This window comes from Panulirus ornatus, chromosome 15 (genome assembly GCF_036320965.1).
Source record: "Panulirus ornatus isolate Po-2019 chromosome 15, ASM3632096v1, whole genome shotgun sequence".
NCBI lineage: Eukaryota > Metazoa > Arthropoda > Malacostraca > Decapoda > Palinuridae > Panulirus > Panulirus ornatus.
The window spans coordinates 1852913-1868067 of record NC_092238.1 but is presented as its reverse complement, the minus strand read 5'-3'; the positions used below and the strand labels follow the sequence as shown (position 1 = coordinate 1868067).

General features: G+C 36.5%; 1 protein-coding gene across 6 annotated transcripts in view; it reads left to right on the top strand.

The window, feature by feature from the left end:
• The window catches only part of LOC139753664 (ankyrin repeat and IBR domain-containing protein 1-like), a 147385-nt gene that overhangs the window by 66596 nt on the left and 65634 nt on the right, over window positions 1-15155 (top strand). For all 6 annotated transcript variants that reach the window (XM_071670308.1, XM_071670307.1, XM_071670309.1 and 3 more), the window contains exons 10-14: window positions 2560-2779; window positions 3757-3891; window positions 5512-5683; window positions 7489-7631; window positions 7829-8056. In XM_071670308.1, coding sequence (XP_071526409.1) covers window positions 2560-2779; window positions 3757-3891; window positions 5512-5683; window positions 7489-7631; window positions 7829-8056 — 898 coding nt within the window. The remainder of the gene's footprint in view (window positions 1-2559; window positions 2780-3756; window positions 3892-5511; window positions 5684-7488; window positions 7632-7828; window positions 8057-15155) is intronic.

Sequence of the window (15155 nt, the reverse complement as noted above, 5' to 3'; positions counted from 1 at the left end):
CATATTTTATGCCTCAAAGGGTAAGGCCCTGCATGAATGTAATGCAGCTTAATTTAGATGCTTTACACATAAACCTTAAACTATGACATTCATCATTTGTCAGTACATAATCACTTGCTATATACATCAACTGAGACATGATATCCATGCCAGTGTTTTAAATTGCAAACTCACTGTAGCTTTCATAGAATGTAACACTCCTTCATGGCATAACTGAGGTAGATGAAAGATATGTATATTTCATTTTTCATACTTCTTCATGTGTATCTTTTAGGTCACTGAGCATATAATGTGTGTTTAAGAGTTTTGTTGCTCGTCACATATAGCATTCATGAAGATAGTCATGAACTCCATGATGTAGCGGTTAACATTCCTGACCATGATGGATTCATGGGCCCCCTGGGGTCAAGCCTTGATAGGTCTGAATTCTAGTTGTGCCAGTCAGTCCACAGTCAACCTAGCTGTTCATCCTCCCCTGTTACTGATGATAAAATGTGTACCTGGTTTACACTAGGTATGCGAAGTGAGAGGTTCCAGGAGAATGATTTGGTAAAGAGAGAAGAGATAGTGAAAGCTTTGCGGAAGATGAAATCTGGTGAGGTGGCAGGTTTGGACGGTATTGCATTGGAATTTATAGAAAAAGGGGATGACTGTGTTGTTGATTGGTTTGTAAGGATATTCAGTGTATGTATGTACCATGGTGAAGTGCCTGATGATTGGCAGAATGCATGCATAGTGCCATTGCATAAAGGCAAATGGGATAAAGATGAGTGTTCAAACTACAGGGGCATAAGTTTGTTGAGCATTCTTGGGAAATTATATGGGAGGGTATTGATTGAGGGAGTGAAGGCATGTGCAGAACATCAGACTGGGAAATAGCAGTGTGGTTTCCAAAGTGGTAGAAGATGTGTGGATTAGGTGTTTGCTTCGAAGAATGTACGTGAAAAATGCTTAGAAAAACAGATGTATTTGTATATAGCATTTATGGATCCGGAAAAGGCATACGGCAGGGTTGATAGAAATGCTTTGTGGAAGGTTTTAAAAGTATATGGCGTGGGAGGTAAGTTGCTGAAAGCAGTGAAAAGTTTTTACCAAGGATTAAGGCATGTGCATGAGTAGGAAGAGAGGAGAGTGATTGGTTCCCAGTGAATGTTGGTTTGCGGTAGGGGTGTGTTGTTTAATTTGTCTATGGATGGGGTGGTTAGGGAAGTAAATGCAAGAATTTTGGAGAGAGGGGTGAGTATGCAGATTGTTGGGATGAGAGGGCCTGGGAAGTGAGTCAGTTGTTGTTCACCAATGATACAGTTCTAGAGGATGATTTGTGTGAGAAACTGCAGAAGTTGGTGACTGAGCTTGGAAAAGTGTGTGAAAGGAGAAAGTTGAGAGTAAAATGAATGAGAGCAAGGTTATTTAGTTCAGTTGGTTCAGTCGGGTTGAGGAAGAAGTTTATTGGGATGTGTGAATGGTAAAAAAGTGGAGGAAGTGAGGTATTTTAGATATCTGGGAATGGACTTGTCAGCAGTTGGAACCATAGAAGAGGAAGTAAGTCACAGGGTTGGGAAGGGGGCAAAGGTTCTAGGAGCTAAGAAGAATGTGTGGAAGGAGAACATTATCTCATAGAGCAAGAATGGGTGTGTTTGAAGGAATTGTTGTTCCTACATTGATATGTGGTTGAGGCATGGGCTATAGATAGGGTTGTACAGAGGAGGGTATACCAGGGTCGATGTGCTGTCAGTGGATTGAACCAGGGCATGTGAAGCATGTGGGGTAAACCATGGAAAGTTTTGTGGGGCCTGGATGTGGAAAGGGAGCTGTGGTTTTGGTGCATTACACATGACAGCTAGAGACTGAGTGTGAATGAATGTGGCCTTTGTTGTATTCAGTTTGATGAATGTACATACAGGGTAAGGCAACTTTTCACTCAGCTGCAGCTTCAGGGTTAGGATATGGATAGAAGAATATAAGCTTTCTTGGCTTTTGTTTAATGCATTATGATCTGTTCATCATAAGATTCAAAACCTTGGCTGTCTGACTTAGATTATATACATTTCGAGGTAGATTGTTTAACTAAGTTTGCATATTTTGTGTTCAAGATGATTCATGCAAAATCTCCAGACTCTGGTCATAACACATCCCACATTCCCCAATGCTTGCACTCCTTTTGAAAATGTTTGAATTTGATTTATTCATTGTGTGCTTCCACTTTTTTGATTTTGCATACTTTTTGCATGGTTTATAGTATCTGCATGTCTTTTTGTCTATTTCCTCTTACAAAGTAGGCTTTTATTTTCTTATTTATTACTTTTTCCATCAATATCATTGTTACAGAAGACAGGGTTTTCCTGATGGATGTCATATTTGTACAAAATGTTGGTCATTCTTTACTGATTGTTTTTGAATAATGTCATCCTTTCTTTTATATTTGTCTTATCTTTTTCATAGATTTTATATCAGTGTCAATACAGTCCATTTTGCTTTTTCCTCACCTTGAAATTATTTTTTTTATAATGTTTATGACATTTATTGTGTGTTAAATTTCTTCTCTGTGTTTTGAATTAGGGAATGTCTGGGTGAGGCACATTCTCCATCTGGCTGTGAGCAGTGGGTTGAATGGCAAAGCAAAGTAGCAGAGATCAAACCTGAAGAACTGCGCATCAGTTCTGGTGAAACAGAAGATGCTGCCAATTTCCTTTGGCTTGTAACAAACTCCAAGCCATGCCCTAATTGCAAGAGTCCAATTCAGAAGAATGAGGGATGTAATCATATGAAGTGCTCTAAGGTATGTTTCATGGTCAAATATGGTTTTAGGTTTAACACTAGACTTTAAGTAGTGTTGATTGTGTTTGGTTTAGATACTGAAAGATTATTGAAAATTGTTGGTTTGATTGCATAGTTATTATTTCTTCTGAGCCTGACTGTGGGCTCTCTACAGGCATCACTTGGATAGCACTTCCTTAGGAAAAATATTCTACAGAGTAAAGAAAAATGGCTTCAGTATTTCTTCCAAACCAAATGAAACTAGAAGACAGAGAAGCCCAGCCAGAACTGCAGAAAGGGCTGGGGTGTTAGGATATGGTAATGTCGAGTGAAAGTAATGTATACAAATGTTGCTAGATTAATAGTTTATGGTAAAGAGTTAGGATTGAAGGACCATGGAAGGGAAAGTGTATCGTATATTGTCTTAGAAACAAAGCTTACTAAAGAGATGAGATCTCACCTGTTTTGGCCAGAGGAGAGCATGATAGTAAGGAGGAAAAGAGAAGGCAAAGGAGGGGGAAGATTGGCCAACTTGATGAAAGAGAGCAATGAGTTTCAAGAGATAGTGGAGGATGGCCCATTTACAGAAGTTTTTGTATGTAGTTTCTTTTATAACCTAAGTATATTCCCTAAACTTTGTCCTCCTGTGGTCACAGAAAACATGCCAATGCTCTGCCATGGCCTTATTTTATAATAGGTTGTCTGACAAAGGTGGGCTTAAACCATTTTCTGATGTCTTGAGAGTCTGGAGGCAATATGATCCGATTTTGTTAAGTGCTATCTGTTCTTGTAGTCATTGTTAGTGATGTTTAGTCCATTATATTTCACTTTGTGTTATACATTTTCGTTATATGTTTTCCAGTGCAGCCTGAAGATGGGTGGATGCAATTTTATTGTTTTACCTTTAGATGACCTCAGAAATGAGTTTTGTAGCAGAATTTTTCAAAACTTATTTCCTATACACAACCTTTATGCCATAATACCTTATTTTTCTCCCAGTGTAAGTTTGACTTTTGCTGGGTGTGTCTGGAGAGTTGGAAGAAGCATTCATCCGCTACTGGAGGCTACTTCAGGTGTAACAGATTTGATGCACAGAGTAAAGCAGATGAAAAGCTAGGTGTGCTTATGTCAGAGGTGGGTTTAATTTTATTGTGATTAAACTTTTGCTGTATTTTCTCTTCCTTCACAGATGAGTAATTTTCATGTCAATTCTTCAGATGTCTCTTTCATTTGCTTTGTCCCATAGAGTTTCCATTAACCAGCACCATTAGGACCTTTATGTTGCTTGTTGAATTAATTTTCCATGTAAATGAGAGAGTAAAAACTAGCTGTTGGAAAATAATATTATAAATTATTATATATTAAAAGGGGAAAACTACTTATTGCCTAACACTGAAATGTACAGGGCTTTCTCATTTAGCATATTAGTTGCATTCCTGAAAGGTTTTATGTAAACTACCTTAAACAAAGCCAACTATACTTTAATGTTATTGAGTGGTGGGAATATGTTCCTGGGATTTATTTTCGGGCGCATTTTCTCCCATATGCTGTTTTGTGAGTTGCTTATATACATTAAACATTATCATCACATATAAATGGATCATTCTATGGATATCAGTAGGACTTCATCCACTTCAACTTTGCATAGATAAACCCAATTTTATGTTAAGACTCGAAGAGTAGAAGAGAGCACAGTAGTCCAACATGCCATACTGTATTTTATATCAAACAGGGTACATGGTCAGATGATCACTTTGTGAATGCTATAGGATTTTTACGTGTAGGTGATTTATAAAGCCTGATGTATTCCAGAGTTATATACCATAAGAAGTCCAGCAGATATGAACTGAATGACTGGAAAGCATCAAAGGAATAATATGCTTTCCAAGATATAGAATATACACCAGACTCCAAATTAAAGGGGTGAAGAAGAGTTATTAGAGTTGTAGGAGATGGATAGACTTGTTTAATAAGTTCTTGCAAGTGGAGTATTTCAGGAGATAATGGCAGAGAATTGTTTTTGGATAGAATGAAGAAGCACATCTTAGTTGATGACTTAGCTTTGTACAGACTGAATTGGTTATGAAGTGTTTTAGCTAAAGTATAGGGCTGCTCATTTTGTCAAACTGCGTAAATTAAGAGATCGGGTGTTAATGGACTCTGCCAGTTCGAGATAACACTGAGTGACAAATATGTATCTCTGGGAGTACAGTCCTTAGGTTGAAGGAGCCTTTAGAAAACAGTCTTAGGTAACACCAGGACATTTTCATATGAATTAGTCTTGGGGTAATTGTAGATAAAATGAATTGAGAAAGGATTTAAATGTTATCAGGTTTATGCAATTTAGTATCCCCTTGTAAGTGAGAATAGGGTCCTGGATAGTAGATGAAAAGATAGAGGAGTAAATGAATTCACTGATAGATAGTGGAGAAGTTGAGATATTTGAGGAAATTCTGCATGCACTACTCAGCTTTAGATGTGAGAAAAAGCAGTATGATGTAGACCAAAAACATTTATATAGGCTTTTAACATGCTTGAAGAAAAATACATTAGTGTATACTTTATTTCACAGGCTACTGTTTAGAACCATCAGGTGCAAGAACTAAATAGATTTATCCATTATAATACTCGATTCTGTATGCACCACTCAGATGGGAGAATAAGCAGTACGATATAGACAAAAACATGTATATAGGCTTTTGACATGTATAAAGAAAAATTTATTTTTACATTAGTGTACTCTCTATTTCACAGGCTACTGTTCGGAACCATCAGATGCAGGAATTGAATAGATTTATCCATTATTATACTCGATTCAAAAACCACCAGAATTCTCTGAAAATGGAGGAACCACTTTTGAAAACAGCTCGTGACAAGATGGAAGTTCTTGCTACCTCCCTTCCATCTCAAGAACAACAGGGTCAAGGTAAATTTTGATTTTGGTTGGACTTATATTGATTACTGTTCATAGGATATTAAGGTCTAAATTTGAATATACATCTTTTTGATTTGTTATGATTTTTGGTTTTCCCCATCTTTTATCTTTATTACTTTACTCCACTCTTCAGCTAGTAGCATGACTGCCAAGTTGTTAGGGTTCTTTTATGAGATACGAATTTCTTTCCTTTACTTTTACTGTTAAGGGAGAGACACTAAAGCTAAAAAGTAGCACTGGAGTTCATAAGTTTACGAGACTCTTTTACTGTGGCCACCCCCTTGAGGAAGTTCCAAGTGGGAGCAGGCAACAATAGTTTCCTGATAATGACACCATAATGTGCAAACATTACCTTTCAAAGCAGATGTAATTGCAGAATTGTAAAGTGTGTAGATATCTTTCACAGCCATGCTGACACTATTAAAATCATGAAGGCCTAGGAATGACTGAAAGGATTTAGACTTTACTGTGTATATTGCAGTTGTGAGAGATATGTTGCGATTTATGCATGGAGTACCCTTAAAGATATGTTTTCCAATCTGCAGTCAAAAATAGCTCACTGTTGGCTTGACTGGCTTGGAAGGCTCTTTATGATTACCTTTGAAATAAGGAGGTGCAGTAAGTATGGTAAAAAAAAATGTAAACATCTAGGATCCAGCATGGTTTGATACATTGCCTGTACCCATTAAACTTCTTGATGTTATCTTCCTACCCAAGGATTTTGCTTTTCGTGTGGCTTCTGCAGCACTGAAGAAATGAGTCACATCCACTGGAGAAGGACCACAGGTCAAGCAGTGCAGTGATACATTTTTGTCTGAGTGGGGTAAGCGCAAGACAATTGAAGAGTAGCTGTTTAGTATCTTCACTGTGGGAGTTGCATCTTGGAAATGAACATCGTCAAGTGATATTGTGAACAAGTGTTTGTTATGTTGGAGATAAGTGGTTTCCAGAATGCAGATAAAAAAGATAATTCTTAGATTTGTGGGGAGTATAGTTTCAAATGGAAGTGTGTCTGGTAGAGTGGAGTTTAGGATTGAGTTGAAGGGCAGTTTAAAGTGCTAGTTGAGTTATGACAGTGTGCATATATATTGTCGGTTATTCTTTTTGTTGGAGAGGAGGGATTTGCCATTGTTTTGGAAGTATGGTACAGGGATAAACTTTTCTTTCCTGCTTGGAGCATGGTGGTTGGTTATGAAGTGGTTTGGAACGAAGTCATCTTCTGTTGCAAAGAATTGGGTGCTGAACATGTTACGGTAAAATTTTATTGGAAGTATTTTTTTTTTTTTTTTTTTTTTTTTTTTTTTTTTTTTTCTCCAAAAGACGGAACAGAGAAGAGGTCCAGGTGAGGATATTCCCTCAAAGGCCCAGTCCTCTGTTCTTAACGCTACCTCGCTATCGCGGGAAATAGCGAATAGTATGAAAAAAAAAAAAAAAAAAAATTCTGTTTTATTGTGCAGGTGTTGAATGTTTGTTGTTACGGAGCAACCTTTGTTTCTTTTGAGAAATAATGTCGGAAGGTTGGGACAGAAACATAAAAAGGGCATAGACACCTGGGTGTCTATGCCTCTATATCCCAGCTGGGATATAGAGGCTCTACAGGGCTGAGAGACATGGCCTCCAACAACCCGATTGAGCAGAGGAACATGATTGCCTCATTCCAACCTGAGCTAAAAGGGATAAAAGGGCCTCTAAAATCATCATAAGATATTATGTATGGTAAAGTAGAGTTTGCTCATAGGTAATATAAGTTACACTTGTCCCATTAATCCCCTTGTTTTCTTTGGTGCTCCTTTCAGCTGCAGTTGAAAAGGGTACTCGATTTGTTGAAGAAGGAGTCAAGGAACTGTTGAAAGCAAGACGAGTACTTTGTGGATCTTATGTCTATGGTTATTATCTAGAGGATAATGGCTATAATAAGACCATCTTTGAGTATATGCAGGTAAGGATTTCCAGTAAGGATAATTGTAGCTACATTGATATCATAATTAGCGTCTTGTAGAATTTAATGAAGGTTTTGGAAAATATCTACTTTGGAGAAAATTATGCTATTGCTCATTAGATGATCTAATGCACTTTATTTAGGTTTGTAATACTTTCCTTTTTAAATGAACCTTACTCTTAATTCTCAATTTTAAGAATGAACTGGAGGAGGTAACTGAGAAGTTGTCAGAAATGGTAGCTCGTCAGTATCTTGTCACTCCACGTGGTCAGATCATCGCCACTACTTTGCTTGCTCGTCGAAGAAGACATAAGTTTGTACGAGCAGTGAGTAGGGGTCTTTTACCCCCAGAAACTCCACCTTCCCTTCGTAAATCACGCAAAAGACGATTGCCTGGCCTTATGGGAATGGATCCAGCTGATGATGTGAGTTATCAAGTGCACATGCAGTACTGTAGTTTTAGAATATATCTCAAATTTTTTGACATCTCAAGAATTTGATGGCTTTCTGTAACTCATGCTTAAAGTTGTTGATTTAGTGTTTCATGCCATTGAGTAATGTATGTGTTGTAGTTGATTTGTAAGAATATTTAGATGATCTGATGTTTTTACTTTTTGCTACAGTATCTTTCAGTTGATGAGATTTGTAGAAAATTATGTCAGTTTAGGGATTGCCTCTACATTTTCAGGAGGGATAAGAGATTAAAACCATAGATTTGTTTTGATATTTTTGGTCAGGATGTTAATCAAAAGACAAATCATGCTATGGAAAGTATTTTAGATCAAATGCAGTTAAAGCATTTTGTTTCGTGTTGTTGGAAGAATATGCTGATATTACATGACAGTGAACTTGATGAGCAGCATTATCAAGCATGAAATTTTTGGTTTTAGAAAACCTTGTGTATCATGTCACATGATCCCTCTGCCATGTGTATAAATTTTCAGTTAAGTTTTATGCACTTGTCCACACATATGGCAATGGATTTATACATAACAAATGGAAAACAGAAGTCCTCTGTGGAGTATTGGGATAATCTCATTGTTAATACAAGAATTACATAATTATGATTACTTAATACTTATTCAGTGATAGTGGTTCTAGATATTTTAAAAGAATAACCCAACTTTCCTTTTCCTTACTATCCGCAATTGGGCATTCAGCTGCCCATGCCATGTAAGCTAGCATAATAGAAACTGTAGGTTTTGATGTATGAAAAACCATTTGTTTGCTATTAGCAGATCCCTGTGAGCATCTGAGAGGGAACTTGCTAGATTTCACCTCCAAGATGGGATGTATTCATTAGAATTCTCCCATTTGGACAACCACTGTCAGGCTATATGACAGTACAATTTCTTCTGTTACAATGATGTGTCAGGCAACAAATAACATGCTGCTGCATAATGACAATGTTTTTAGACAGTCCGTTCTTTGTGTTGAGTCACAATTTCAACATGAATAATTTGGTTAAATGCCATTGAGTTCTTAAGACATCAAACCTGCCATTTTGTTTTTGAAGCAAAATTTGTGTAATTACCTATTTGTACAGCTCTCTCAGTGAGGCTGTATCATCATCAGCTGATGAAAGGGATTACAGAGCTGCCAACCATTGTTTTTGCCTTATTAGTTATTTAGATAGATACAACAATATGATTTTTCTTAGTGAAATGCATTTTTATGAAGTATGTTCATGTATTGTACATGTATTTTGTATGTAATGTATGGGAAGTTCACATATAGTGGACATTTTCATCATGCACACAAGTGTGAATGCAGTGTACAGAATAGCTGTTAGACATAATTCAATTTCTGACCATTTTGCAGAAGTGACCACGAAAATTGTTGCACGGTCAGTCATGCCATCTGATTGTATCTTTAGCATGTGTAACCAGACTAGTCCTACTCCTAGGCCAGGTTCTCCTGAAGCTTCAGAAAGTCGCACAAAATTATTATGAATAGAAGTGGACAAGAAATTACTAGTTCCCTTCCATCTGTTGCTATTCTTCAAATTAGTAAAATTTATTGTACTAAGATTTTCTAACAGTGACAGATGAAGGGTAATAACAAAAAATCAAATCCTCATCATGTAAGGTACATCATCACATCATCACAAAATTATTATGAATAAAAATGGACAAGAAATTACTAGTTCCCTTCCATCTGTTGCTATTCTTCAAATTAGTAAAATTTATTGTACTAAGATTTTCTAGCAGTGACAGATGAAGAGTAATAACAAAAAATCAAATCCCCAGCATGAAAGGTACATCATCACATCAGTTTATTTGGGTCTTGACCATTAATTGATGGGATAAAGTGAACTACTTTGTATAAACCTGATCCTTTCCTGCAAAATTTGGTGCAGCCAATCTTTACCAACCAGTGAAAATGTTCACATTACCATTACAAATGCCAAATCATGTCTCTGTAAAACATTTCCAAAGTGATGTGATAAGAAAAATCAGTTAGACGATGACCAATTCATATTGGAAGAGTTTGAAGAGGTCAAAATGTTACAGCCATTTCCCACATGGGAAAACTTGGTCCTGATGTTTTGGCTTGCCATTGTTTATATCGCACATCATGTTGTGCATCATCGAGCAAGTCGACGGATGGCTGGAGAAGGGTAAAGTCACTTCATCATGGCATTGATTTTGGGTACAAAATCAAGCAGGAAGAAGTAGACTTTTCAGTTGGAATACACCAGGAAGTGGCTCTGCATCGTGCAATCAAAAAAGGATGAATTTACTTCATGGTCAAGTTTGTGCTTTGGATTTTAGTATTGTATATGGAGGAGCAAATGACATTCAGGCCCACCTGAGCAGGAAAAAACATAGCAGCATGGTGGAATGTTTGCTTTCCTGTCAGTTGCTCACAGCAGTGCTGAAGATGAGAGAATTTTCAGTGTGGTAAGGAAAAACCACTAAATTCCACTCAAGTCTTGGCTTACAAAATTATCAGATTTCCTCATACAGAAAGTGTATAGCTGTACTAAAAACAGTTGTCTTCAAGTGAAGTTCAGTGAAGGGCTTCTAGAGAAGTGCAAACAGGCAACTACTGCTTATGACAAAAGGCTCTCTAGCCAGGACTGAATATGTGTGGGCAAAAACATTAGAACCTTTGTGACTTAGTTCGAGGACTGAAAATGAAACACTGCTGACTAAATGGTTTGTTGATTTTAAAGTGAACATTTGTGACTATCTACATTAGATAAATGAATGGCGATAACAGCTTGATAACTGGAATCACAATTTTCTGTATTGAAAGTGCAGCATGTATTGCACAATGGTTGTAAGTTTTGTTTTGCAAAATTCCTTTTTTTTAATAAAACTCCATATTTTTGCCATCTGTGTTCCCCATTTTTTGTTTGACAAGGTCAGCAGCTCTGGAAGTACAATTTAGTTGATAAACTTCATCATAACCCTACTTTTGATTGTAGCATAGCCTCAAAAGCTGCAGGAACCCAATATAGGGTCCTAATGTTGTATATGATATGATGTACCTCACCAGCTATACACATATCTGAAACTACATTCCTCAGACATGTGAATTACATTTTCTCATCTGCACTTTTAACACTACCCATCCCTACAGCATTATGTACACAAGGCTAAGGTAATACAGACAAACATGAACAAAGAGGAGGACCACCACAACATTTCATTCACTGACACCACGCACAATACAAAACATATTGCTGTTATTGTACCGACACCACTCATGAAATTCATTCCATATAGATAAAACCACTGCACTGCACTTACTGCAACATAATCAACACTTACATACTTCCCCCTACCACCTGCCCTTCCACATACTCCCACCAAGTGCAAAACATGATCAACATGCCGAACACCTATCTGTGTGTTTTCAGTGCCCACCATCCTGCATGGCTGAACCCTCCGTAAACCAAACATCCCCAGGGTGAACTGCTCATAAACTAACTACATACTTTCAACATCTCAACTTATGCAACCAGACTCCTAGCTTCCACCTTCAGAAACCATCTTCACCAGATATTAGTGTTTGCTCATCAGCACTGCACATATGGACCACCTAAAGTGTACTACATAAACTTTGATCTGACTCCTTCCCCTTTTTTATAACTCACTCTATGTCTAATCCACAAAGCCACCCAAAAAAAGTACTCTAGGAAACGCTGTTGGCCGGCATTCGCACAGTACATGAAATCATAGCTCTAAAAGTTCACCTCAGGAGTGTCCCCATCTCTGTATCATGTCATCTCACACTACATGAACATTGCTAATTAAAGGAGATGAATGGGGAGAGGATCACGAAGAGGGTTTGTTTGTCAGAAGTGCGGACAGCAAGGAAGAGGGGGAGTTCAAAGAGAAGTTGTAAGGATGGAGTGAAAGATTCTGTAAGATATCAGGGCCTTTACATGCAGAAGGGCATGAGTTATGCATGATATAGAACAAACTGGAGTGATTTGGCATGTAGGGTGTAATTCTGTAAGATATCAGGGCCTTTACATGCAGAAGGGCATGAGTTATGCATGATATAGAACAAACTGGAGTGATTTGGCATGTAGGGTGCAATTTACAGTCAGTAGGCTGAACCAGAGCATATCAAGTGGTCAGGTGGAGCTATAGAAAGTTCTGTAGGGCCTGGTTGTGGAAAGGGGGCTCTGGTTTCAGTACATTATACATGAAAGTTAGAGGATAGATGTGAACAAATGAGGCCATTCTTCACATGTTCCTGTCAGTCGCAAGAAATGGCATACAGTTATGAATAGAAAAAAGAAACTTTATACTTTAATTGTAACAAAATTTATAACATTATAACCAAGTACACCACTTCCTTGTTTAACAAAGAGGTTTGCTCCTAGAAAGTGTTGAGTGATATTTTGTGAAAAGAGACTAAAGTTCTCTTTGACTTCCATCATGATGATGGAGATGCATTCTTTCCTTCTTGCAACATGTTGCCATCAAACAATAATGAAACTTATATAAAGGTAATACTAACAGTGTTTAGTGATGATAAGATTAAAGTGATGTTGATATATACTCTCCAGCCACACACTGAACATTCTCTCCATGTTTTCCATCACAGAACTTCTAAGACAAGACAGTTTACATTCTCTGAAAGGTGTAGTTGCCTGAGCATATTCACTGGTCATGTTTTTATTGCCTTGATGGTATTATTAAGTTTGATATTGGATATCACAAATTTTTGTGGCTATTAATTGAAGATGTGAACTTTTCCAGTTTAAGGATATAGCATCTCTTGATCCACCCTTGTGGATCACTTGGGTTGCATCATCCAGAATTGATATTTGATATACCAATTATGAGTAGAAATATATAAGATTTTCCTTTTTTATATTCTGTAAATAAGCTAAACTACTTGAGCAGATAATGATAAAAAAAGTGGCATATGTGTTATGGTATGGTTGAAAATTATTGTGGAAAGATCATTTCTTAAGCACCGAATTTCCCCACTGCATGGGTATGAGGTTGAGGGCTATGGTTGTATTATTTAATTTCAGATTGTTTTTAATAATTATGATAATGATGATGATAAGGTTTAATTGTTGGTACAGTATGTTTTTAATAATTATGATAATGATGATAATTAGGTTTAATTGTTGCTACAGTAGAACAAGCAAGGCCCATAGGTTTTAAAATTTACTTAGCTTATCAACAGCATCAAAATCAATTTAAACCTCAGGCTAAACATCCAGCGTAATGGTTTTGAGGCATTTTTTTTCTCATTGCCACCTTTGTTGCAAGCTAATGGCCTCTTAATAGACATGTTGATTTGAGGGTAAACAATTTATTTGTGTAAACGTTCCACAAAATTCACAACAAAGTGCATGCTGGATCTTCGCACCAAATTAACAAGTCAAAACAAACCCCCTGCATTGCTTTGTAGTCATGCCACTGCAGAGTACAAGTTTTGCATGTGGTAGTATTTTTTTGTTCAATGATGGATATCACTAATTTTTTACTTCTTTTTGTGAAAACTTGTTAATTTCAAAATGTGAACTTTTCTGGTTTGATTTTACAGCAACCTCTTGATCTACGTGTGGTCTTTCACCAGTAATTCATCAGATCACGTGGGTTGCATTTTCTGGAATTAATATTTCATTTGCCAATATCAGGTAGAAACATGTAACATTTTCCTTTTTTTTTGTTTGGTGAATAACCTAAACCATTTGAGTAGGTGATAATAAAAAGTGGTACAAGTGTTATGGGATGGCTGGAAACAATTGTGGAAAGATAATTTCTTGCAAACCTAGATTTCCACACCTTGTGAGTTTGAAGGCCACAGTTCCATAACTGTTTTTTCATTTAAGAGCTTTTTTTCATTGTTGTGAAGTTTTATGCATGATAAGCTCCATGAGTATAAAGTCTAGGGCTATAGGTGTATTTTTTATTTTGATGCTGATTTTTTTTCTTTACTTTGAATTTTTATTCACAATAAGCTTTTATTGTTGCTACAGTAGAGCAAGCAAGGCCCATAGCTTTTGAGATTTACAAAGCTTTTTACCAGCATCAAACCAATGTAAAACTTCTAGCTTAACGTGCTGTCTAATGGTTTTGCAGCATTTTGTTTTTGCAGATTTTTTTTTGCCAACAAATAGCCTTTAACTAAACATATTGATCAGAGGGTAAATAAGTTTGTATTCCATAGAATACATACATTCTTGCCACTGCACTGTACCACTTTTTCATATGGTGATATTGTTATGTTCAGTGATGGATATCACTGATTCTTTTTAAAACTTTTGTGAAAATTTATCAATTGTAGATGTGAGCTTTTCTCAATTTGCCCTTGTGGTTTTTATTTCACCAGTAATTCATCAGATCACACAGGTTGCCACATTCAGAAATGTATCATTTACCATTTACAGGTAGAAATATGGAAGATTTTCACTTTTTTATTTAATGAATAGGTGAGTAGGTGATAATGAAAAAGAAGAGTGGTATAAGTGTCATAGTATGCCTGAAAATGATTGTGGAAGGTGGTGTGTATGCTCCCAAATTTCCCCACTGCATGAGCATAAGGGCTAGGGATGTGGATGTATTTTTTTAATTTAAAGCTGAATATTTTTCATTATTGATTTTTTTTTTTCATTAAGTTATAGTTGAGATTAGAATGTTTTTTGTGTTGGTGAATTTTCATTAAAAGAGGGAGTAGCAAAGTTATGTTTTCATGATATAGAGATTATAGATATCCTACATATGCACATTCAAAAATTATATATATTTTTGATAGCATGACCTCATACAGATATATCTGTTTTAATAAATGTTTATTTAGAAGAAATGCTAGATAACCTTTTCAAGATCACTTTGATAAAGCAAATTGGTATTTCTTTCTCAGAACATGCAATTGATAGATGCCAATGACGCTCGTGGTGTTAGGTAGATCAAAGAAAGAGTTGCTTAGAATAGTGGGCCATTTTTGTTGCTTGTAGGAGGAGGATGTTGAAATTTCATTTGAAGATAGGTAAGAAAATATTGTTGGCAAAGGATGGGAGATATAATTGTAAGATAACTTTAC